General features: G+C 41.0%; 1 protein-coding gene across 3 annotated transcripts in view; it reads left to right on the forward strand.

Moving 5' to 3' along the window:
- SORD (sorbitol dehydrogenase) overlaps positions 1-25,380 on the forward strand; it is a 98,665-nt gene that overhangs the window by 43,611 nt on the left and 29,674 nt on the right. For 2 of the 3 annotated variants that reach the window (XM_021009292.2, XM_021009291.2), the window contains exon 2: positions 21,425-21,458. The exons of the other annotated variant lie outside the window; for it this stretch is intronic. Coding sequence is in view for 1 of the 2 variants with exons in the window: in XM_021009291.2 (XP_020864950.1) it covers positions 21,425-21,458 (34 nt within the window). In the remaining variant the exon portion in view is untranslated. The remainder of the gene's footprint in view (positions 1-21,424; positions 21,459-25,380) is intronic. 3 annotated transcript variants of the gene reach the window in all.

The following is a 25,380-nucleotide window of genomic DNA, read 5'->3' on the forward strand; positions in this document are numbered from 1 at the left end:
TGTGGCGGGGAGACCGACCAGCAGGTTATTTCAATAGTCCAGGCTCAAGGAGAGGAGGGCCTGTACCAGGGTGGTAGCAGTATCAGAGGAGAGAAGACAGTATATTATAGAGATGTGACAGGGGTAAAATTGACAGGACTTGGCAACAGATTGGATTTAGGATGTCAGAGATAGTGAGGAGTGAAGGATGACTCATAGGTTTCAAGCCGGGGAATGGTTGTGTCCTTGACAGTAATACCGAGGTTTGGAAGGGGGAAAGGTTTTGGGGAAGAGATAACGAGTTCAGTTTCAGATAAGACATGTTGAATGATGAAGTTAGAAGCCAGGTTGTATAGAGTCAAGAACGGAGTGACAGGAGAATGTGGAGATATTTATTGAAGACAGACTTCTCAGGGAGTTTAGAGAGGAGAAAGTATTAAAGAGAATAGGGTGATCGACAAACAGGATACAGAGAGGATGAGAAGGATGAGGATAGAGAAAAGGCTATTGGATCTGGCAATTAAAATATCATTGGTGACTTTGGATTTTTTGAGGATAGGAAGGGGGGTGTGTTATTGGCAGTATAGAAGCAACTGTCACAGAAATAAAGAAGGGTGATTACTTGTCAGCTCTTTTGTAGACGGGGTACTTGCTCAGGTATGAGGTAGACTGGCTGGCTTCTAAGCGACCTTCCAGCACAGAATCACAGATATGTTAGAGAACAGGGATGATAGAGGAGACAGTTTGCTGGAGGAGATGGGATAGAATGGGATCACTTGGGTAGGTACAGGAGTTGGTCTTGGCAAGTAGAAGCACCACTTCATCTTGTGAGACAGATGAAAAAGGAGATAATCTTGTAGCAGGCACCAGGGATGATGTAAGCCACAGAGAAGGGGAGAAAATGTAGCTCTCGGGGAACATCCTCAGTTTTGTTCAGTAAAATATGTGGTATTCCTCAAAGACCTTCCAGGAGAGCAGTTCTTTCTCACCTTGATCCATTTGACAGGAGGTCAACAGAAAAACAACTGAACAACCAAAAAAACAACCACAGCAATAAATTCAAAAGCAAGGCTAGAAGATAAAAGTTTAATTATCATCAGCTGATGGGCCATTGCCAGATAGCTAGAAGATCTGCAGAAAAAAGGGAGATACGTATATATGTAGGGTTTTATATGGCATTAGGGCCACATTATATGTGGCAAAAGGAGCTTAGAAGGTGAGGCTGCTCAGCTACTTTGTTTGGGAGGTTGAATAATAGGGACAAGATGTCAGGTGTTTTGCCTGAGAATGCCTTAAGCTTGGGTTGTAACTTGTTAACCTTGTCTCTTGAGTGGCCTAAGATCATGCCTGTTCAGGTGGAGATTTTCCCTCCTATAGTTAGTCTCATAGATCATTTTGGTGTGGGGCTGGAGATATAGCTTGTCTAATCAGTCTCATCAGAATATCTATTTTGTCTTGAAGAAGATAAAATCTGTGGGCTTGTCTTGTTGAATAAAATATAGACTATCTGTCTGTTTACAGAACTCTGTAGCTACCTTTCTTTGATCTCTAAGACTTACTTTTTTTCGGGGGTGGGGTAGGGTAGGAGATGTTTTCCCCAAAATCACAGCACATAGGTTTTATCAACATTTCTTCCATAGTTCTCAGCCGAGAGAATAGGGGTAGGGGAGTTTTAGGACACTTGAAAAGGTCTGGAAGAGTCTCAGTGAGGGCCTGGTTGAGATTATATAACATAAATTTGTAGTGGACCCAGGCAGGATGATTGTATGATTTTCACTACGTTCATTCAGTGGCATGTATGTAGGAACAAAGGCAGTAGATTGAATGGGAGTGATACACACGATATAATAATTGATATGATGAGAGAGCCGGGGACTCAAGAGGAGAAGAGAATATAAAAATGAACTGGTTCATCTAGGGGTCAGGTTGGGGAAAAGAAAAAAATTGTGGCTAGTACAAGGATGATCGACTAGGAGAGAATTGAGGGATTAAGAGACTGGAGGCCATAGTATGGACAAAGAGCAGGGTTTGGTATTGGAAAGTAGATTAAGGGGTAGAAATCTAGTAGACAATGCGGAAGAGAAGGGAATTTCAGAGTTAATGAATATGGAGGTGGTACATTTATGCAGTCTTCCTGCCATAGACCTGTGAGGTTTGAAGGAGATGAGGTGTTTGAGGGAATATTAATATGTGTGTTGAAGTCCCCTAGTATGAGGTTAGGAGTTTGGGAAGAGATAAAAATTGTGAGTCAGGTATTGAATTAATTGAGGAGGGAAGGGGGGGGGGTGTCTGTAGACAAACAACAGTTAACAGGATTTTGACCGGGTGGTGGTAGATGTAGATTGTGTGAACCTTAAAGAAGTTCCTGAGTGATGGTGGTAGGGATAGTGTAATGGGGGAGACAACATGCAGAAAACTATATATAAACAAGTTAAAGATAGAAAATGGAAATAATCAACAGAGAGAAGGCACTAGAATTAAGAGGGATAGGAAAAGGCTTCCTGTAGAAGGTGGGATTTTAGTTGAGGGAAGTCAGGGGTGGAGAGCATTCCAGGCACTGGAACAGCCAATGAAAATGCCTGGAGTGGGAGATAATGGCTGTCACTTGTTTTTCAAGCAAATAATGATTTCACTGAGAAGTAAAGGGTAAGGGAGCAGAGGGGAAAAAAAGGCTAAGTTGATGCATATAGAGGAGTCCATCTTTAACTTAAAATTAAGCAGATACAATTGTAAAAGAAACAATGAGGAACACTGTAGGTTTATTGACATTTTATTTAACTCTAAAAACAGACAAGGTAGAGACAATGTCCAAGCATTTAAAGTGAATGAACCTGTAAGTCTAGAAGTGTCCAACCACACCTTTAATCCAGTGAATGGCCGCTAGGCTCAAATGGTATCTGGGTAAGGGGAGATTTTTTTTTTTGATTTTTTTGAAAATTAATTTATTTTGATTTATCAACAATCACTTCCATATGCTTTTGAGTTGAAAACTCTTCTACTCCTTCCTCCCCACCACCCTCCCCAAGACGGCGCACAATCTGATATAGGCTATACATTTACATTCCTATTAAACATATTTTCACATTAATGATGTTGTAAGTAAAAATTAAAACCAATAGGAGGAACCATCAAAAAGAGGAAACAAAACTCAACAGAAGAGAAAAAAATAGCAATTCAACTTCCATAGTTCTTTCTTTGGATGTGGACAGCATTTTCCATCCCGAGGACTCTGGAGATGTCTTAGATCCTTGTAATGCTGAGAAGGGTTAAGTTTATCAATATTAGTCATCGCACAACGTGGCTGTTAACTGTGTACAATGTTCTTTTGGTTCTGCTCACTTCACTCAGCATCAGACCATATAAATCTTTTCAGGTTTTTCTGAAGTCAGCCTGTTCATCATTTCTTATAGCACAATGGTATTCCATTACATTCATATACCACAATTTGCTCAGCCATTCCCCAATTGATGGGCATCCTCTCAATTTCCAGTTCCCTGCCACCACAAAAAGAGCTGCCATGAATATTTTTGTACATTTGGGCCCTTTTCCCATTTGTATGATCTCCTTGGGATATAGCCCTAGAAGTGCCATTGCTGGGTCAAAGGGCATGCACATTTTTGTAGCCCTTTGGGCATAGTTCCAAATTGTTCTCCAAAATGGTTGGATCACTCCACAACTCCACCGACAATGCATTAGTGTTCCAGTTTTCCCACATCTCCTCCGACATTTATCATTTTCCTGTTTTGTCATGTTGGCCAATCTGATAGGTGTGATGTGGTACCTCAGAGTTGTTTTGATTTGCATTTCTCTAATCAATAACGATTTAGAGCATTTTTTCATATGACTATAGATGGCTCTAATCTCTTCATCTGAGAACTGTCTGTTCACATCTCCTGACCATTTATCAATTGGGGAATGGCCCATTTTCTTATAAATTTAACATAATTGTCAATATATTTTAGAAATGAGGCCTCCATCAGAGAGACTGGTTGTAAAAATTCTTTCCCAATTTTCTACCCTCCCTCTGATCTTAGCTGTATTGGCCTTGTTTGTGCAAAAGCTTTTCAGTTTAATGTAATCAAAACCATCCATCCCACCTTTCATAATGTTCTCCATCTCCTGTTTGGTCACGAATTCCTCTGTTCTCCATAGATCTGATAGGCAAACCATTCCCCTGCTCTCCCAGTCTGTCCACAGTATCAGCCTATATAAATCATGAACCCACCCTGACCCCAACTTAGTACATAGTGTGAGATCTTGGTCTATGCCTAGTCTTCCCAGCAGCTTTTTTCAGAGAGTGGCTTCTTATCCCAGAAGCTGGGGTCCTTGGGTTTATCAAATAATAGATTACTATCATCATTGACTACTGTGTCTTGCCTATTTAACCTATTCCACTGATCCACCACTCTACCTCCAGCCAGCATCAAGCAGTCTTGACAACCACTGCTCTACAATACAATCCAAGATCTGGAATATCTAGGCCACCTTCCCCTGCACGTCTCCCCATTAGCTCCTGGAAGGGAGATTTTTAACTAGGTATAGTCACAGGAGCACCCTGTGTATATCCTGACTGTGTTATTCAATTGCTAGAATTACGATTCTGCCTATTTTTTGTGGGAAATTTGGAAGTCATAATGAAGATGGAGGAATGTGGACACTGGCTTAGCTAACCTCCACAGGAGACTGTTTTTTAATGCTGTGTGCTTGGCATGAAGAAGCAGCTTGGGATGATGAGATAAAGGAATGATTCTGGAGGCGGAAAGGCCTGGGTTCAAATCCAGCACCTGGAACATAACTCTGTGACCATGGGCAAGTAGATTAACCTCTCTGTGCCCAGGACAACTCATTAAGTCTGTGTGTTGCCTGGGGAGTTTTCACACTAGAAGTCTCCCTCTCTTGGGTTCAGACCAAGGCACTTAGGTGGCACAGTGGACATGGAGGGATGAGACTGGAGTCAGGAATATCTGAGTCCAGATCTAGCTTTAGACAATTAATAGCTGGGTAACCCCAGGCAAATCATGGAACTTTTGCCTGCCTCAGTTTCCTGAGCTGTAAAATGGGGATGATAATAGCACCTAATTCTTAGGGTTGTTTTGAGGATCAAATAAGATAATAGTTGTAAAGTGCTTACTAGTATAGTGCCTGGCACATAGTAGGTGCCTTCTTTTTGGACTCCCTCCACCCTCTTTCCTCACTGCAAAAAACAGCCGTCCTTAGCGTACACTAAGAACAGATTGTAACATAATTCAGAGATGGAAGTCTATGGGCATATGGTACCAAGGAATGTAGAAAATCTGTCCTCTACTTCCATGGAAGGGCTGGTTTTTTTATCTAATTTTTTAATTTTTAGGCAATTGAAATTAAGTGACTTGCCCAGGGTCACACAGCTAGTATGTGTTAAGTGTTTGGTCTGAGGCCAGATTTGGACTCAGGTCTTCCTGACTCCAGGACCAGTGCTGTATCCACTGCGCCACCTAGCTGCCCCTTAATTAGTAAGTGTCTGGGGATGGATTTGAACTCAGGAAGATGAGTATTCCTGATTCCAGGCCTGGTGCTCTATCTACTGCCCCATCTAGATTGGGTTCATGGAAGGTCTCTTATTAAATACCCATGCAGAGGGAAACACTGGGGTCAGAGAATGTAATAGAAGTTTAAATCCATCTTTGGTGCTTCTGTTACCTATATGACCTTGGACCCATCATTTAACCTCCCTTGCCTTCAGTTTTCTTATCTGCCACATAAGGTGACCACTGCCATCTGCTGTGGATCTCCATCATCAGCTTTGGTTTTATAACCAACAATCCAGCTTAAATTAAAAATTATTAGCAGTTTATATTTATCCTTTATGATTACAAAGTGCTTTATGTACACTGTCTTAATTAGAGATATGTTTTATCTCATTTAAACAGAAGTGATATGTACACTTGGTACAAAGCAGTATGTATGTTTCATTGTGACCCACACTATAACCACTATGTGGTGCAGTTATTTCCCCCATTTTATAGATGAGAAGTCGCAAGAATTACTTGAAGTCACACAGCAGGTAATAATAACTCACATTGATTTAGTGTTTTAAGGTTTAAGAAAGCATAACCCTGTGAGATTGATCATTAATGCAAATATTATCCCCATTTTGCAGATAAGGAAACTGAGGTTCACTTAGATTAAGTAACAGGAAACAGCCTGGTTTAGTGGAAAGTGCACTGACATTTCAGTCAGATTTTGGTTCTACAACTGGTTGTGCTTCTGGAGCAAATTACTTCTCCCAGGGCTTCTATTTCCTTATCTGCAAAATAAGGGGATTGTATTCAGGGATGGGGAACCTGAGGCCTCCAGGCCACATGTGGCCCTCTAGGCCCTCAAGTGCAGAACCTCTGACTGAATCCAAACTTCACAGAACAAATCCCTTTAATAAAAGGATTTGTTCTGTAAAACTTGGACTCAGTCAAAAGGCCACACCTGCCCTCCGGTGCAGCCCTTTGATTGAGTCCAAATTTCACAGAACAAATCGCCTTAATAAAAGGATTTATTCTGTGAAGTTTGGACTCAATTAAAGGGCTGTACCCGAGGACCTCGAGGGCCACATGTGGCCTCGAGGCCGCAGATTCCACCCTTATGATGCTTCCTAAGGTCACCTCTGACTCTAAACCTTGATTCTTGGTTTGTGACTAAGGCATTTGCTTTTGGAATGGTTAATAATAGATTATCTAATTTTATGTCATGTTAATGGTAGAAGAAACACAGACTTCCTGGATCTATAATTTCTGTTAACACCTTGACATTCTCTTATCTTGTTATATTTACAATCTATCCCATTAAGAAATTCCTTTCTTATATTATGGTTAACACATATGGAAACTATAATTTGGGTTGACACAGGCATCCTGAGCAAGGAAGGGAGGGAGGGGTGAGAGGGAATCACTCTGAAGATATAAGGTCCCCTTTGTCTATCCGTCCTTGGCCTCATTGTTCACAGTGAACTCCCCACCAGCTTTGAGAGAAATAAACATGCACATGCAGCCTCGTTTTGTTTGTCTTTCTTAGAACAAATTCAGTGTGCTTGACAGTATACAGTTGATATGTTGGTTGGTTTTGCTTTTTTCCCCCTCTTTTGTTACAAAGGATATCTTTGGATAGGGGAAGAAGAAGGTATATATTTAAAAATGAATAATGTAACAGCAAAAAAGAGCATCAATAAAATTTTTTTTAAAAATCAAAACAGACTTTGGAAAAATCCAAAATAATTATGTAGTTGTATTTATTTAAATAATTACTTGTATCTATATATTTTATTGCTAAAGTAGTTTTTGGAGAGGGAGGTCAGGATTATGTAATGATTATGCATGAACTCTGAACTGTGCCTCAATTTAGGGCATAACTTCTTCACTTTGCTGGCAGCCTTGCCCTCTGCTGAGACTTTCCACTGGACCATGGGATTAGAATTTCAAAGGATAACCATTAATAATTTAATAGGATTATACATGCAATTGATCTGAGTCCAGTGGTTCTATTGATTAATTTCACAATCAGCCTAGATTTGATACCAGAGATATCTGGAGATGTAACATTTTATTTTCATTCCTCCAAAAAAGGGGGAAAAAACCAATTTCTTCCCGGTTGTGGTATGAGCACCCAAGGACACAATTCCTAGCCCTTTGCCTCAATCAGATTCCCAACCAAATCAACCAAGCAGAAGCCTCAGATGTGATTTCTAGCATAGGATTGTGAATTTGTGAGTTTAGACTATTGGAAAAGCCAGTAGAATCTGAAAAACTGAAGTGTGAAAATGCTTCTCCTTTTGTTCTTTCCACTTCCTGCTCTTGGGGAAATGATATCCATTGTTTGTCGAAATCCTAGGTTTACTATGCTGATTCCAAAGGAAATTAGAACCTCCACTTGGAGTCATCTCCACCTCCTGGCACATAGATTCCTAGCTTCCTTTGGACCTTAGTTAAAATCTCGCCTTCTACAAGCCTCTTTAATTTCAGTGCCTTCTCTCTTTGAGACTGTCTCCCTCATTAAACTGTGAGCTCCTTGAGGTGGGGAACTGTCCTGTGCCTTCCTTTATGTCCCCAGTACTCATCGCAGTGCTTGACACATAGTAGGTGATCACTAAATACTTGTTGACTCCAAATCTTACCTTGCAACAGTAACTACCGAGGTTACCACTTAGAGAGGCCTGAACTATTACTGTGGAGTCAGTCAACAGGTACTGTAGGCTCACTAAGTGCCAGGCTTTGTGCTCCTGCCCTCATGGAGTTAACCTTCTACTGGTGGGCTGTGGCTCATTCACTGGTAAGTAAATTCGGGATCTATGTAAAATAAATACAAAATGATTATGTATTTGGAATTTGGAGTGGGGAGGAACTTCCCTGATGACTGGCAGTCAAGAAGGAAGTGACATTTAAGGACAGTTTGGAAGAGAATTTGGGGTTCTCAGAGGTGGATGAGGAACAAGAGTGGTTCGGGGCTGTTTGAAGGCTGGGGATAGAATATTATGTACTGGGAACACTGGCCACAGGGGAAAAGGGAAGTAATGAGGGGAAGGCTGGAGCCAGACTGTAAACAAGTTTTAAATGACAAAAAGGGGAGTTAGTATCATTTGATCCGGGGGTGAGGGGATGTTAGAGCTTCTTTAAGGAAAAAAAAACCGTTAATATCTTTTGGTTTTGCATTGCCTAGATTTCCACTCCATCCTTCCCCCTTCTAGAGAGCTACCCTTTCTAACAAAAAAAATTTTAAGAATAGGAAGAGAGGGGCAGCTAGGTGGCGCAGTGGATAGAGCTCTGGCCTTGGAGTCAAGAGGACCTGAGGTCAAATGCGGCCTCAGACACTTGACACTTAACTAGCAGTGTGACGCTGGGCAAGTCACTTAACCCCCATTGCCTCACCAAAAAAAAAAGCAAAAAAAGAAAAAGAAGAGGAAGAGGAAAAAATTTAGTAATAAATATATTAGAAAAAATCTGAGATTAGGTGCAATATTCCACACCTATGGAAAGGAGGAATGGGAAGTGTTTTCTCATATCTCTTTTTTGGGGCCAAGTTAAGTCTTTATAATTTTGCAGCATTTGTTTCAGATTGCTTTGTGGTTGTTCTTTCTATTTATCATTCCACTGAAATTGCTCTCTCCAAAGCTACTATTGATCTCTTAGTTGCCAAATCCAGTGGCCTTTTCTCAACCCTCAGTCATCTTGACATCTCTGCAGCCTTTAACACTGTTGATCACTCTCTCCAACCTTGAAATTCTTTTTTCTCTAGGTTTTTGGGAGACAGCTTTTTCCTGGTTCTACTTCCCCTAGCCATCAGACTGCTACTTCACTGTCTCTAATCATAAGTGTCTCTCCAGGCTCGGTCCTGGACCCTGTTCTCCTCTATACCACTTGGTGGTCTTGTCTGCTCCCATGGATTTAATTACCATCTCTATGCTGATGACTACCCTGCTCCAATCTCTCTGCTGACCTCCAGTCTTATATCTCCAGCTGCCTTTCAGACATCTTAAACCAAACATGTCCAAAAGCTCACAATCTAGGGGTCATCCTGGATTCCTCACTATCTCTCACCTTCTCCCCAAACCCAATCTGTTTCCAAAAACTGTTGGTTTCACCTTTGCAACATCTCAAACATGCCCCCTTCTCTCTTCTGATGCTGCTACCCCTCTGGGGCAGACCTTTGTCACTTCACACATAGGTTATTGCAGTAGTCTACTGGTGGGTCTGCCTGCCCCAAATTTCTCCTCACTTCGATTTTTCCATCATTCAGCCATCAAAGTGATTTTCCTAAAGTGTAGGTCCAACCATGTCATATTCAATAAGCCTCCATATTCAATAAACTGCAATGGCTCCCTGTTGCCTCCAGGAATGAATAAAAAATATTGTTTGGCATTCTCCACCCTTCATAACCTAGCACCCTCTTACCTTTCCAGTCTGTTTACACCTTACTTCCCAATACATACATACATGCAGTGTCAGTGACACTGGCCTCCTGGCTATTCCGCAAACAAGATACTCCATCCCTTGGCTCTTGGCATTGTCTCTGGCTGTCCTTCATGCTTAAAATGCTCTTCCTCCTCCTCTCTGGCTATTGAACTTTCTGGCTTCCTTTAGGTTCCAATTAAAATCACACCTTCTACAGGAAGTCTTCCCCAGCCCCTCTAAATTCCGGTGCTTTTCTTCTGTTAATTATTTTCCTATTTATCTTGTGTATAGCTTGCTTTGTATATATTTATTTGCATGTTTTTTTCCCCCATTAGATTGTGAGTTCTTTGAGGGCAGGGGCTCTCTTTTGTCTCTTTTTGTATCCCCAGCACTTAGTACAATACCTGACCTATAGTAGATGCTTAATAAATGTTTATTGATTGATTGATTGTAGCCATTGTACATATTGTTTTCCTGGCTCTGCTTACTTCATTGTTATCAGTTTATAAGTCTTTTTATTCATCATACCTTTTGTTTTGTATAGCACAATAATATCCCTTTCATATATTACAATTTATTTAGCCATTCCCCAGTCAATGGGCATCTACTTAGTTTCCAGTCCTTTCTGACCACAAAAAGTTCTACTATAGATATTTAGTATGATAGACTTCTGTGGCCTATGTCTAGCAGCCCAGTGGAGGTTCTTGGGCAAAAGAGTGTGAAAAAAGATAATGAATAACCAACATCTTGGAGATTCAGAGCTCCCCTTCTTCTTCCAAAGTCCTGATTTTCTTCAGAAGGACATTACTAATAATGAGATTGCATTGACTCTTCTTATCCTGGTCCACCCCCACCCAAGTCTGCAAGGAATTTAATCTAAGATTGGGAAGCTCATTGTGTTCTATTCCAGCTTGGATGGAGACAGATTCTTTTGTCTAGATATCTCAAGGCTGGAGGTGGTCTGGTATAGAGACATTTTCTAGGTCCAGGAGTGAAATGATGATGGAGTGACATCAGACCCTGTTGAAAGAGAATATAAACTGTGCACCCTAACCCCAAAGGGAGCTCAGTTTTGACTGAAGCTCCACATGCATGCTCCACCCACTTTGAGAGAAAATAAACATGCATATGATTTAATTCTGTTTGTCTTTTTTTTTGGACTGAACTCTTAAGGTTGACAGGAGTGACATGGCTACTTGCTATCTGTATCTCCTTGGACAAGTCACTTCTCATCTGTAAAACTAGGAGGTTCAATTAGATGGTCTTTTAGGGTCCCTTTGAACTTTGAATCTATGACTTTTGGTGCTTTAGGGATATCAGTTTGGCAGCTGGGGAGAGACTAGAGGTCTAGAGGCCAATTTGGAGGCTATTGCCAGGTAAGAGGTGGATGGAAGTCTACAAGTTAGAATAGGTATAACACAGGAGTTCTTCACCTGGAGCCACAGAACCCCAAGGGATCAATGGATAGATTCTAGGGAGTCCATTGATTTGTTTTAAAAACATTTTGATAGTTGCATTTCCATAAACTGGTTTCTGTTGTGATCCTATGTATTTTATTTTGTGCATTTAAAAATATTATTCTGAGAAGTGGTCCATAGACATCACAAATCACCATAAGAACCTATTATTGTGGTTCAGTTTTTTTTTTCACTCTTGTCTGATTCTTCATGGCTCCATTTGGGCTTTCCTTAGCAAAGTTACTAGAGTACTTTGCTGTTTCCTTCTCCAGCTCATTTTACAGATGAGGAAACTGAGGCAAACAGGGTTAAGTGACTTGCCCTAGGCGGCACAGCTAATAAGTGTCTGAGGCCTGACTTGAACTTAGGAGGATGTGCCTTCCTGACTTCAGACCTGGCACTCTATCCACCATCTAGCTGCCTCCTAGAATTACTGTATTAAACTTAATGTCCACTTTAAAAACACAAGTTGTATGTGCCCTGAGGATTGTTGTTGAGTTGTTTTCAGTTGTGTCCTACTCTTCATGACCCCATTTGGGATTTTCTTACAAAGATACTGGAGTGGTTTGTCATTTCCCTTTCTAGCTCATTTTATAGATGAGGAAAATAATATAAACAGGGTTAAGTGACCTGCCCAGGGTCACAGTCCTAGTAAGTGTCTGAGGCTGGGTTTGAACTGAGGTCTTTCTGACTCCAGGCTTGTTACTCTTTCCTTACTCTATCACCTCAAGAACTTATAGTACCATAGAAATATAGATGACCCCATCATTAGTGATATGTATGTGTACACACACACACACACACACACACACACACACATAAAATTTACTTATTTTTGCTTTTGGGGGAGGCAGTTAGGGTTAAGTGACTTGCTCAGGGTCAAACAACTAATAAGTGTCTAGTGTCTGAGGCAGGATTTGAACTCAGGTCCTCCTGACTGCAGGGCTGGTGCTCTATCTACTGTGCCACCAAGCTTCCCCACTAGGGATATTTTTAAACAGCTTGTTTCTCATGGATACCGAGGTGACTGTTTGTATTGCAATTCCTCAGTGGTATTTTAAGAAGTAGCTTTGAAAAAAGCTTTATGGGTGTTTTACATTACATTATATTTGTTATTATTGTCTGACCTTGAAACTTGGAGGAGGATAAATTCTTTTGAAGGATTTTGATTTGAAATGCCAGGAACAAAGGTTAGATTCTAAAACAGTCATTGTTCAAGCTTGAATACATACTGGTTGCTAAGTTATTTTTAAAACATTTTAGGTCGGCCCACACTTTGAGAGGAAATCTTCAGATCAGTGTTGTGGGTGGATTTCAGTGCCAAAAAATGGGCTTTGCCTCTAGGCAGAGTCAGGAAACTTGAGGGGGGACATCAGGGGGTAACGTGATTTATTTTATAAGGAGAAAACCAAGCTCTCATTGTTGAGGAAATTTGAAGAAGGTTTTTTATTTGTACCCACAGACCACCTTAAGAAGATAGATAGGACTATACGTAACTAACCTGTGTTTTCAAGGGAACAATTCAGACTAATCTATTTTTATGGGAAAACAAGTACAGTTGCTTAACATCTGTTTAGCCCCTCACTTATATCTAACATCCTTCAGAGAGGAGAAATTTGCAGCCTCCAAATCTCTTTAATATGCCTAATTGAGCTTCAGAAAACTTTGTGACCTAATGAAGACACGAGACTTGGGAGGTAAAATGAAAGCTCAGGCTGTCAGAGCTGAGTTGAGAGGTTTTGTGCAGCAACTGGACAGATGGTAGCATATTACCACAGGAATAGACCAGGAAGGAAAAGCATCAAATAGGGAAATTTGGCCAATGAAGGACCTCAAATGAAAAACCAGACATGCGATTCTTTCTTAAAATTGTAATAGGATTTTAAAATATGAACTGTTTAGCTCGTGGCCTGCAATAATCTTTACTGGATCATATATTGATTGTATTTACGTGACATGTAAAGGAAGGATTTTTTTCTCCTTTTCTTTTTCCACTTTAAAGAACAGCAAGCAGATTCAGGAATAGAATGATTGAGGACCGCTTAGTTCAGTATTTATAAATAATGATATTTTACCATGCCCCAAACCATGATTGTATCACGTACCACCATATCACCTTTTGCCTAGACCACTGTAATAGTCTTCCAGTTAGTGTCTCTGACTCGTCTTCTTCCCACATTAATTCATCTCAACAGAACTGCCAAAGTGATTTTCCCAAGATGCAGATCTGACCATGTCAATTTCTGCCTCAATGAATTTCAGTGGCTTCCCATCACTTCTAGAACAGGAGTTCTTAATCTGGAGTCCATGGACTCCCAAAAGGTCTATGGATAGAAAGGAGGTCCATGAACTTGGATGGGAAAACATGGTTACTTTTACTAACTACTAACTGAAATATAGCATTTCCTTCAGTTATTTAAAAACATTCTGAGACAGAGTCCATAGGTTTCACCAGATTGCCAAAGGGGTCTGTCTGTCTGTGATTAAAAAAAAGTTAAAAACACTTGCTGTATGATAAAATATAAAATCCTGTATTTGGCATTTAAAGCCCTTCGTAATTTGGCCCCAACTTACCTTTCCTTACTCTCCTTCCAGTACTTTACAGTCCAGTCAGACTGGTGTTCTTTCAGCACCTCCCCCTTTTCCATCTTCATATTTTGGCACTGAATATCTCCCACACTTGGAATGCAGTCCTGCTTTACTGGGCTCCCTAGTCTCATTCAAGACCCACCTCAAGAGCTTTCGTACACAAGGCCATCCCTGATCCTTCCCTACTACTAGCGCCCATGCCCAATCACCCCGTGTTTATTTTATAAATACTTATATATGTATAGGTTGCCTTCTCTGATAGAATGTAAACTCTCGAGGAGAGAGACTTTTGCTTTTACTTTATAATCCCAAAATGTGGCTTAGTGCTTCTCACATGGTAGGTGCTTAATAAATGCTTGTCTATGCACACACACACACACACACACACACACACACACACATAATTTGTATATGTATGTGCATATATTTACACATCGGTATGTATGCAAGTATACATGTATATGCACAACAATGTATATATGTGATTAGACATGTTTAAATGCATACTCACAGGCATTATGTGTGTGTATGTGTATGTATGTGTGTATATGCACACACACACACACATATAAGCTTCTCCTCCTTTGCTTGGAATGTATTCAGTATTTAGAGTTAGCAGTTTGTTGTTCAGATGTGTCCAACTCTTTGTGACCCCAGTTGGAATTTTCTTGGCAGAGATACTGGAGTGGTTGGTCATTTTCTTCTCCAACTCATTTTATGGATGAGGAAACTGAGGCAAACAGTTAAGTGATTTGCTCAGGGTCACACAGTTAGTAAGTATCAGAGGCCAGAATTTGAACTCAAGTCTTCCTGACTTCAGGCCTAGTGCTCTACTCACTTCATGACCTAGCTGTCAAATCACCTACCATCACTTATTACTACTCTGTTCTCTGGGCCTCAGTTTACTTATCTAATGGATCTCCACAATTCCTTCCATCTCTAACATTCTATGCTCCTGAGATCATCCTAGCAAAAAGTAGAGCCTACACATAGAGAAAGGAGCCCACTGCACCACCGGATGGGAGGGGGTGGAAATTCCCCACCATTTATGGCAATGACAACTGCAAAGAAGAACTTAAGGCACACAGACACACACACAGACACACACACACACACACACACACACACACACACGACAAAGCAAAAACCCAACAATTACCTCAATGCCAAGATGAAAACTTGTTGAGAGATTCCAGACTTCTTTTTGGGGGGACTGTTTTTGTACAGAGAACTTGGGGGAGGGGGAGACAAAAGGGGTGCTTGTTTAGGTCTCTGAAGGGAAGAAAACTACACAAAACTTTTTAACAAGTTCTAGCGTGGATGGTAGGAGCTTTGCAGAAAGTTTGTGGAAGTCTTTACCCATGATATTTAGAGCTAGTCTCCAAGTGATGACAAAAAAAATGGTTTAATATTTGTAAGCCACTTTTGTACAGTATTTATCGAGATAAACATGGCAATCAAAATGCCCATTGTTTCTAATCTGAAAATTTGCCAATATTTTTCAAGAGTCTTCTTGCAGAATTTCTAATCACTACAAACTGGGATTTAGGGCAGTTACAAACAGGAGAGGAAGGAATTAATTTCAATTTGGACATTTTAATTGTTTAGAAATTGTACAAAAGGAGAAAAAAAGGTTAGGATACTTGGGAAAAACCATTTCCATGGTTTTCTATAAAAAGGCAAACATTTAGGTTGTACTCTTTTTTTTTTTACTTATTGTTAAGGGAAAAAAAAGCAAAAGCTGGCCTCTCCATACAGGCTGCCACGGCTGGTAATTTATAGTAGCAATTTATTTCCAAACTTTTCATTCTGATTCAGTTTGAAGAGAAATTAAAAAACAAAAAACAGCGAGAACGACCTGAAATTACTGTGTTTGAAATATTTTCTTGTGGTTTGTAATATTTCTGTAAATTTTTTGCGGTATTTACAGGTTTTTTTCCTCCCTCATTTTTGGTAGTTGTATTTGAAAAACTCCGCTGACCCTGTGTTTCTTTAAACCAGTCTGCCAAGTGTCCATGTACATATATTTGAACTAATTCCATCCTTATAACAGGTACATTTTCAACTTAAGTTTTTATTCCATTATGCACAATTTGAGATAATAAATTTTTGAAATATGGATACTGGAAAAAAAAGTAGAACCTACAACCATTGTAAACTAATTTCATTAATTAGAGTTAATAATTAGAAGCATTGTAAACCAATTTTATGCTAGTTTCATTGGGACTGCAACTTCAGACCTGTCTGCTGCTGTGGTGGGAAGCAGGAACTGTATTTTAACAGTAATGAAAGTGAATGAGGAAAAGGCCCCAGAGAAGCTCTCAGGGCTCCACAGGGGATGGGGCAGCCTATTGGTCTTTTGTTATTATTATTATTTTTTAATCTCTCCAGGTCTTATCTGGTTCCAGGGAAAACCAGCTGGCTGTCGACATAGTACCCTCTAGTGTCCACAAAGTGCTACTGTACTGCATCTTTGGTGTGGGCAGAGCACCAAGCAAGTATTGTGCTGCTTTACTGTGCAGGCTTTCCCTGATTATTTTAATTAGAAAGCAAAGGTCCAGTACCCTACAGTCAGATTCCCCACATGCTTCTGGTATAGAAGGCAACCTGGGGACTGCTTACTAAGTCTTGTGGACGACAGTATCTCACAGTCAGATTCTTTGCCTGTGTTCAAGGAGTGGAGACTATTTCAAGGAAATGTCCTTAAGTAAATTTATACTACACACATACATATACATACACAATACACACGTGTATACATATATAATAAGTATACACGTGTATGTATAAGTAGCATATATTTAAGTGCACTCAATTTCCTTATCTGTAAGATGAGGGAGTTAGACTGATGATGTCTAAGGTGACTTCAGCTCTAAATCCTATCATCTATCTTTTAAAATTGAAGTTTCTGTTTCTTCCTATATGAGTGGGCTGGGTTAGATAACTTCTTAGAATCATAAGATCCTTTTCAGCCCTAAATTTTAAAAACATTTTGCTGATGCCCTTTTCTTCAGTATTTCATTCTTTTTCAAATATACTTCTCCCTCTTTTGAGCAACCCTAAAATTTGTTTCAATTCAACAAGCCTCTATTAAACACCTACAGTTGGCAAAGCCACAGTATTAGGTGTTAAGGATACACAAACCAAATCAGTCTCTGGCCTGACAGAGGGGTCCTGGCTGGAGTCAGCTCATAGTGGTTCTTTACAGCAGGTGGTTAAATATTCAGCATAGAATATTTACACTTTGGAAATCAGCAAATACTACAAAGAAGGATTTAATTTATTGTTTATTGTCTATACTTAAGAAGGTAATAAAATGTTACTAATGCAGATTACATATAAAAGTATGACCTGCATATGTTTTGTAGGGAGAACCCACCACTGCCTATAAGGTAGCTTGCATTTCCATGATTAGAAGTGAAGACCATAATCCTTCCTTATGTGATTTATCTGCAATTGAAGATTTTATCTAGCTCAAAAGAGCCTAACAAGGGTGGCTAGTGTCATAGGTAAGGGGTCAATGACATCTACTGCAGTGAGTACGTGAGGCTCTTTCTTGAGCCTTTAAATTGTGAAGTAGGTTTTTTTAATTGAATTTTAATTAAGTGGAACATATACTCCTTCTTCCTAAGATGCTTCTTTTTCTCTGTCTCTTTGCACTGACTGCCCCCTAGATCACTAATGCTCTTCCTCTTCATTTCTTTGCTTCTTAGAATCCCAGTTCCAGGCTTTCCTTGTCCCTGTCCCCTTCTCCCTCCCTACTGCCTTCCTTCCTTTCCCGAGCTCTAGCGCCTTATCCTACAAGGGTTAGCTTCCACCTGTCTAATCTATTTTCTATGTATCCTTTATGTGGCTATTAACTCCTGCCTTCGAATGTGAGCTCCTCAAGCACAGAATAATAGTTTTTGCTTTTTGTTTGTATCTCCAGCACTTAGCACAGTACCTGGCACATAGTAACTGCTAAATGAATATTTGTTCATTGATGGATCACTCTGTGGCTGTGAGACTTGCACAAGGTTATATATGGTTGCCCTCTCTGATTTCTGCCCCAAAGGAGAGTACTTCCTGAATACCTCTTCAGGTATTCATGAATTAGATACTTTGGCTGCTCCATTTTTCCTTTTTGCTGCCAGTTACCAGTAATTTCAGACCTTATGGAAAAGGGGAAAGGGAAAATAAACAACACAGGCAATCCACAGACTCTAGTCAGAGTGTCTGTGACTATAGTAGATTGTAGTGAAATGAGCACTGGTCTTGGGATCAGAATATCTGGGTTTGATGAGGGTGGGGCCCAAGCCAAGATCTTCACACTTTGCCCCAAAGGGAATCTGACTCACAGGCCCCAGACCCTCATCTCCCTTGAAAGCCCTAGCTTACCTTTAGATCTTATTCAGATGCACCTTCAACCCTTGCCCTGAATAGAATCTGGCTCTTGTCTATAGGCCCCAGAAAGGCCTTCCTTTATCTCCTTTTGAAAGTCCTAGCCCCACCTTGATTTTGTGCAGATGCCTTTCAAACTTCTGCCTTCCTGTTCCCTCCATTATCTATTGCCATTGTCTATTCAATCTCTCTGACCTCCCCAACTAGAATTCTTACCTAGACCCTTTCCCCAACCCCCTTCTCTGGCCACCCAGAGTTACTTTAGTATTTAAGATCCACCTTGGCCCTCATTCAGATGCTGAGAATCTCAGGCCCACAAGGCTGAGAACCTCTCATGCCCGCTCGTCTTTACGGGTGTCACCTGGTCAATGTGATTTATCACTAATAGACTTTTTCTCTGGCTGAAGAAGATTTGAGTTGAATGTATTCAGCAGGGCCCGGTACCGTGATCTTGGGGTCCCAGCACCCCAAAACCCCTAGACCTCTTCAGGTTCACATCCTTCTTGGACCTTTACTAGCTGTTCTATCACAGGTACAAGGCAGGTAGGTGGTACAGTGGATAGAGCACTGAGCTTGAAATCAGGAAAATTCATCTTTCTGAGTTCAAATCCAGTCTCGTGTGACTCTGGACAAATCACTTAAACTTCTTTACCTTAATTTTCCTCATCTATAAAATGAGCTGGAGAAGGACATGGTCAACCACTCCAGTATTTTTGCCAAGAAAACCCTGAATATGGTCACAAAGAGTCAGATACAACTGAAAAAAAAATGAGTGAAACACAGGCAAGTCATTTAACCTTTCTGATTCTTAGTTTTCTCTTCAGACTTGTTTCTGCCATCAGAATTTTTTTTTTTTGGCTAGGCAGTAGGGTTACGTGACTTGCCCAAGGTCACACAGCTAGTAAGTGTGTTTGGTTTGAGGTCGGATTTGAACTCAGGTCCTCCTGACTTCACGGCTGGTGCTCTATCCACTGCACCACCTAGCTGCGTGCAAATAGTAAGAATTTAAATACATGAGACTACTTCAGGGAACTGTTTAATTTGAACTAATCAAAAGGACCAAGCTGCATAGGTGAGGAGCTTCTGTTAGTGCAGATGGGTGCTGAGGAGGTTAAGTGATAGGTGTAGGCTCCTGTGTCAGAGATGGAACTTGTTTTCCTGGTTTGAGGCCAGCTCTCTATCTACTATTTTCAGGTTGCCTCCCAAACCTTTTAAGACATTCTGTAAAAGGGAATCATTATTACTGTAGTTCACTAAGATGGCCCCAAATCCTGAAACTTCCTTTAAAATTTCAGAGGCTAGGGGCAGTTAGGTGGTGCAGTGGTTGGAGCACCGGCCCTGAAGTCAGGAGGACGTGAGTTCAAATCCGACTTCAGACCAAACACTTGACACTTACTAGCTGTGTGACAAAACAAAAAAATACACAAAAACAAATTTCAGATGCCAAAGTGTGGCCTGGGTATTCAGGGAGATAAATGGTGGTCGGGATAAACATCAGCTGTCTGCCCATGTGCACTAATCTACAAGGGAGTTAAAGCAGGAAGCCTTTCCCAGGCTTTTAAATCATAGTATTTTCTTTTGAAACTACCCACAATATATCCTGTATATATCTTGTTTGTATCTAGTTATTTGCACATTGTATCCTCCATTAGACTGTGAGCTCCTGAGAGTAGAGACTGTTTTTGTTGGTTTTTTCCTCCATTTAAAAAAAATCTTCAGGGCCTGGCACATAGTAGGCACTTAATAAATGCCACTTGACTGACTGAGGTAGGTGGTGGGGAATGATCCTTTTTCCATTTTTGATTTTTGTCCAAGAGAGAAGGTGCCCTTGGAATTGATTACAGAGACCAAACAAATAAGTGCTTGGCAATGTCTAGGAATATATTTTTTCCTAAAGAGAGGTATCCTGAAAAAGACCCTGGGACAATCCCAAGGATTGTTCATGCTAGAGAAAGCTGAATTCCAGGGATCTGTGAGAGGGAGAAAGGAGTGTGGGGGAGGTGGACAGAGAAAACAAGTGCATTCACCTGGTTCCCCTGAGGCCCAGGCAATGTGCAGAAGTGGGTGGAAGAGAGATTGGCGTTTGGAGCTTCTTCCTTAGGCGGCGTTCCTGTGCCTGTCCCTGCAGCCAGGACTGGACTGCCCCAGAGAGCTGTCCTAGGTGTTTTCTCCTCTGTGGTTTAGCTGGCACTTCTCCATGTGACAAGGGAGCGAGGGTAGCCCTCTGCAGGGCTCTCCCTCTGCTGTGCAATTGTAGGACCTGGTGACATTGATGTCACCATCTTGGGGTTAGCTGAAAACTTAATGAGCCTGCTGTCCGTGTTATTTACAGGTCAGTCCCATTATTCAGTCCCATTATTCAGTGGTTAAAGAGCTGAACAAACTTTTCCAGAGTGTTGCTACTGTATCCCCCCCCCGACTGACTTTGAGTCATCGCTAACTACTTGTGTGACATTTGAGCCCATTGGGCAGCCGTCCAACAGTAATGTCATCTTGCGAGCTGCCTGCCTCTCACGGGAAGAAATGGTTTAGCGAAAATAGTATCGACCACAGATTTAGAGCCGGATGGGACTTCAAAGGTCATCTAGTCTGGTCCCTTCTTTTTACAGATGAGGAAACTGAGGCCCAGAGAGGTTAAGTAATTTACCCAAGGCCACACAGATGGAGTTATATGATCATAGACTGAGAAGGATCCTTAAAGATCAGTCCAACTATCTCTGTTTTTCAAAGAAGGGGAATAAAGCCCAAGGTCACTCAGCTAGTAAGTGTCAGATGGAGGATTCAGAGCCAGCGTTCTTTCCATTGTACTTTTAATCTTAGCCAGAAACATGGAAAAAAATGTTCACAATAGCAACAGAGGCAGTGTGGTAAAGTAGGTAGGACGTTGAGTATGGAGTCAGGAAAATGCTTACTAGCTATATGATTGGTCTCTGAGCCTCAGCTTCCGTATCTGTAAAGTGGGGATAATAATGACATCTACCTTACAGGGTTCTAGTGAGGACCAAATGCACCTAAGAATACTTTGAAGCGCTACTTCAATATGGGTTATTATTACCCTCATGACAATGGATGCTGAATATGTTGTGTGTGTTTTTTTTCCTTTAGGAAAACTATCCAATCCGTGAACCAGGCCCAAATGGTAAGTCTCAAGCAGTATTTCTTTCCTGTTGTTGTGCCCATAGAGGACCATATGGATCATTCCCCTCTCTCATTCTCTGCTTCCCTTGACTTTTGCCAGCCTGCTGTCCCATTGTACAGAGTTTGGATGGATGAGTTTATTGGGGTATCTAGGTGGTACAATGGATAGAGTGCTGAGTCTGGAGTTGGGAAGACCCGAGTTCAAATCCAGTCTCAGACACTTATTAGCTGTGTGACCCTGGGCAAGTCTAACTGCCTCCGCTTTCTGATCTCTAAAATAAGGGCAATAATAGCATGTACCTCCCAGGATTGTTGTGAGGATCGGATGAGATAATAATGTATTGTGAAACACTTCAGCACAGTGCCTGACACTAGTAAGTACTATATGTAAATGTAAGCTATTATTATTATTGTTATGCTACCCAGAATAAAAAGGAATAGAGACAGAATGGCAAAAGGTACCATCTCAGAGGATCAGCCTTTTCCAAAGGTTTTGTGTGTGATGAAGGCAAACTTGACATCCTGGCGAGATAGCTGTCGTTGGACTTAAGGGGGAGACTGAGCCCAGGCTCGGATAGATCCTGGTGCTGGGATGCTGGGCAAGGAGATGCATTTCTCAGTGCTCCAAGCATTTCTCTGTGGCTGTAAATCTCAGAGCAGGTGCTGATCTCCTGTGGTAGAGATAGAATTCTTTTATCTAAGAGTTCCCAATACCCCCCAAAAAGGAAGGCAAATGTAGTTCTGTTTTAAACTAGTGACTCACAGATTGCTTAATTAAATTATTTTGCTCAGCAAACTTTAAAAAGGAATAAGAGAAATAAAAAAGGAATCAAGGAGGGGAATTTGAAAGAAGGGAATTCAAAGCATTTACACATAATTAGAAATGAGAGGCGTAAGATATTTTCTCTTCCTCTATCTCCCTTCTCAAGGAGCATAATTAATTTTTTAAAAAGTGACCATCACTAAGTTGACCAACACTCAAATGGGTCCCCTTCATGTCTGGGACGTCCTTTTGCTGTGTCCAGAGTAGCCTTGTAGGGGTCGGCTCACGAGGGCAGCCAGTAAGGGAAATCTGTCCCAATCCCTAAAGCACATGTGTATGTATATCAAAGTGACACACAGGATAAAGGTGAAAAAGTACAGTAAGCTGGTCTGCCAGGAAGGGAGGGAGGCCTATGCTTTTACCCTACTTCCTTCTGCAGATATATGTTAGGTTGCTGGGGGCAGATCTCCCCTTCCCTCTTCTAGCCCTACAAACCTCAAACTCAGAATCGTTCAAAAAACTTTTATCTCCCGCCAGCTGTGTGCAGTGTGATGCAGTGTAGTGTGAGAGCTGGCCTCAGAACCAGGCAGACCTGGATTCAAGTTCTGTGTCTGACACCTATTCCCTCTGTGACTTAGAGTGAGTCACTATGAGGTCTCCAGGCAACTGTCCAAAAACCACACGTTGCCGGAAGATGCTGATAAGGATTGGTAGAATTTCTCACCTGGGGTGCTTTCCATTTATAAAATCACAGGGCTAATTTAAAAAAGTACACACACACACACACAAGATTCCAGCCTTCAAGAAGTTTATCATTTACCCTTTCCCTTTGCGGAGGGATCTTGAAAGATTTCTATAGAAACTCCTGCTTTTACAATTCCCAATTACTGGAGTATTCATTCATTCCAGAGAGTAGGGATGACTCCCGAGGACTTTGAAACCTTTGTCTCCATATCAGATAAATGAGCTTTTCTAGCTGTCTTCACATAGCAATTATCTTTGGTACTTAAAAGTGTAATGCAGCAATGTAATGCAGAACATTATTTTACCATTTAGGTAGTAGAACCCTTTAGGCCATGGAAAACTCCAAATTCCTTAGCAAGACCCTTATCTGGTTGCCCAGGCCACAGCCCTCAGATCATATCTCTGGAAGCCTCCATTATGAGAAAGTTTGCAGAGCATTATCATATCTAGATAGAGGGAGAGGGGTGTCCTTGACCAGCCAAAAAAATAAATAAATAAATAAAACTCTTCCTCTTCAAAGATCCATCCCCCTCCCTGTCCTGTATACTCCCTATATAAACCCTGGCTCGACCCCTGATGAGTGCTGTTTGATTTGGATGTGAATATCCCTGGCAGCCTCGTGCTAATATAATAAAGTCCACAATCTAAATCTAAATTAGTCTGGGTCAACTCGCTAATTTTCGGTATTTTGGATTTTTAGATTATATTGATTTATTATATGGTAAATAGAGGAGGGATGAGGCTTCCAAAGAAATGTGTTCAAAGAGTTTTATGATGCATAGTTGGTAATGTAGATATTGTTCATTTGTTCAGTTGTGTCTGACTCTTCATGACCCATGAACCATAGCACGCCAATGCTGTCCATGGTGTTTTCTGGAAAGATACTGGAGTTGGTTTTCCGTTTCCTTCTCCAGTGGTTTAAGGCAAACACAGGTTAAGTGACTTGTCCAGTCACACAGCTAGTGAGTATCTGAGGCTAGACTGAACTCAGGTCTTCCAGATTCCAGGCCCAGTGATCTTATCCACATAGCCACTTCGTGTGTGTGTGTGTGTGTGTGTGTGTGTGTGTGTGTGTGTGTATACACCCACAAGTATACATATTTTTTAAGCCTAAGGCTGCACATGCAAAACAAACCTGGGACATTTCTCAGTAAAAGTTATTGTGGTGAACACAGGAAGAGACCCCAGTGATTTCAAGGTGAGGGACCTGATTTACAACCACGGAGTACCTTGGGGCTAGGAAGGCCTGGCATAGTTTCTTTTCTTTATTAAAGAGATGGTTTTCCTAGAGCAGTATTCAGGTCTCACTATTTCTCTGCCATACTTATTCTTGTCTTATTTATGGGTCTTGATACTGAAGAGCTTAATAAGCTGGTATGTTTTGGGTGCATTTATATGGCTGGGGAATTTTTCAGCCTGGGTTCCTTGAGAGCTCTGGAACAATTTTATGTGAGTAGCAAAACTGAAAGGAAAATACACTTATTAACATGCTAAGTAAGGAAGATTGCTTGCTTATTGGAGTTTTGTCTTCCTATGCTAATTTGGCTTATAGCCTCAGATTTGGTTTATAGTTTTTTTCAGGCTTTCTTAGGGTAAACAATCACTACCATTTGATAGCATTTGGATAGAACAATGGGATACAGTCTTTCTCTGTAGTAAAGTTGGCCTGAAAGTCCCTAGCTGCCAATTGGGTATTATATTTGTGGGTTGAGGAAGTACCTTATATAGCAAGAATTTGTGTATTCAGCATAAGCAGGTTCCAGGTAGTAGAGTCAGATTTTGTTAATTAGTTAGCAACAGAATGGGGGTAATTTGGGCAGGTTTAGTTGTTTATTTAGCAACAGAATAAGGTAATTCAGTCAAATCTCCCATTCTAGTAACAATTTTTTCCCCTCCACAACATTTTTTTCCTGCTATAAAATTTATTTTCTGAAGAATTATTTGCATAAGGTAGATGGGTACCTGGATGAGTTACCACCTCCTGTCCCCAGTTGTTAGTTTTTTCTGTAGAGGGTTGGGTTTGCCATCTTGAAATTACTTTCCATGTACTTATTTGTGTCAGTCAATAAGCATTTATTGAGTGCCTACTGTGCACCAGGCACTCCTATTATACTGGGGATACAAAGAAAGACAAAAGACAGTCTTTTTCGAAGGAGCTTGAAGAGGTCTAGGGGTTTTGGGGTGCTGGGACCCCAAGATCGCGGTACTGGGCCCTGCTGAATGAATTCAACTCAAATCTTCTTCAGCCAGAGAAAAAGTCTATTAGTGATAAATCGCATTGACCAGGTGACACCCGTAAAGACGAGCGGGCATGAGAGGTTCTCAGCCTTGTGGGCCAAGCTGGATCTTAAATACTAAAGTAACTTTGGGTGGCCAGAGAAGGGGGTTGGGGAAAGGGTCTAGGTAAGAATTCTAA

The sequence above is a fragment of the Phascolarctos cinereus genome, unplaced genomic scaffold, assembly GCF_003287225.1.
Source record: "Phascolarctos cinereus isolate Bilbo 61053 unplaced genomic scaffold, phaCin_HiC Scaffold_3;HRSCAF=262, whole genome shotgun sequence".
NCBI classification, from domain to species: domain Eukaryota; kingdom Metazoa; phylum Chordata; class Mammalia; order Diprotodontia; family Phascolarctidae; genus Phascolarctos; species Phascolarctos cinereus.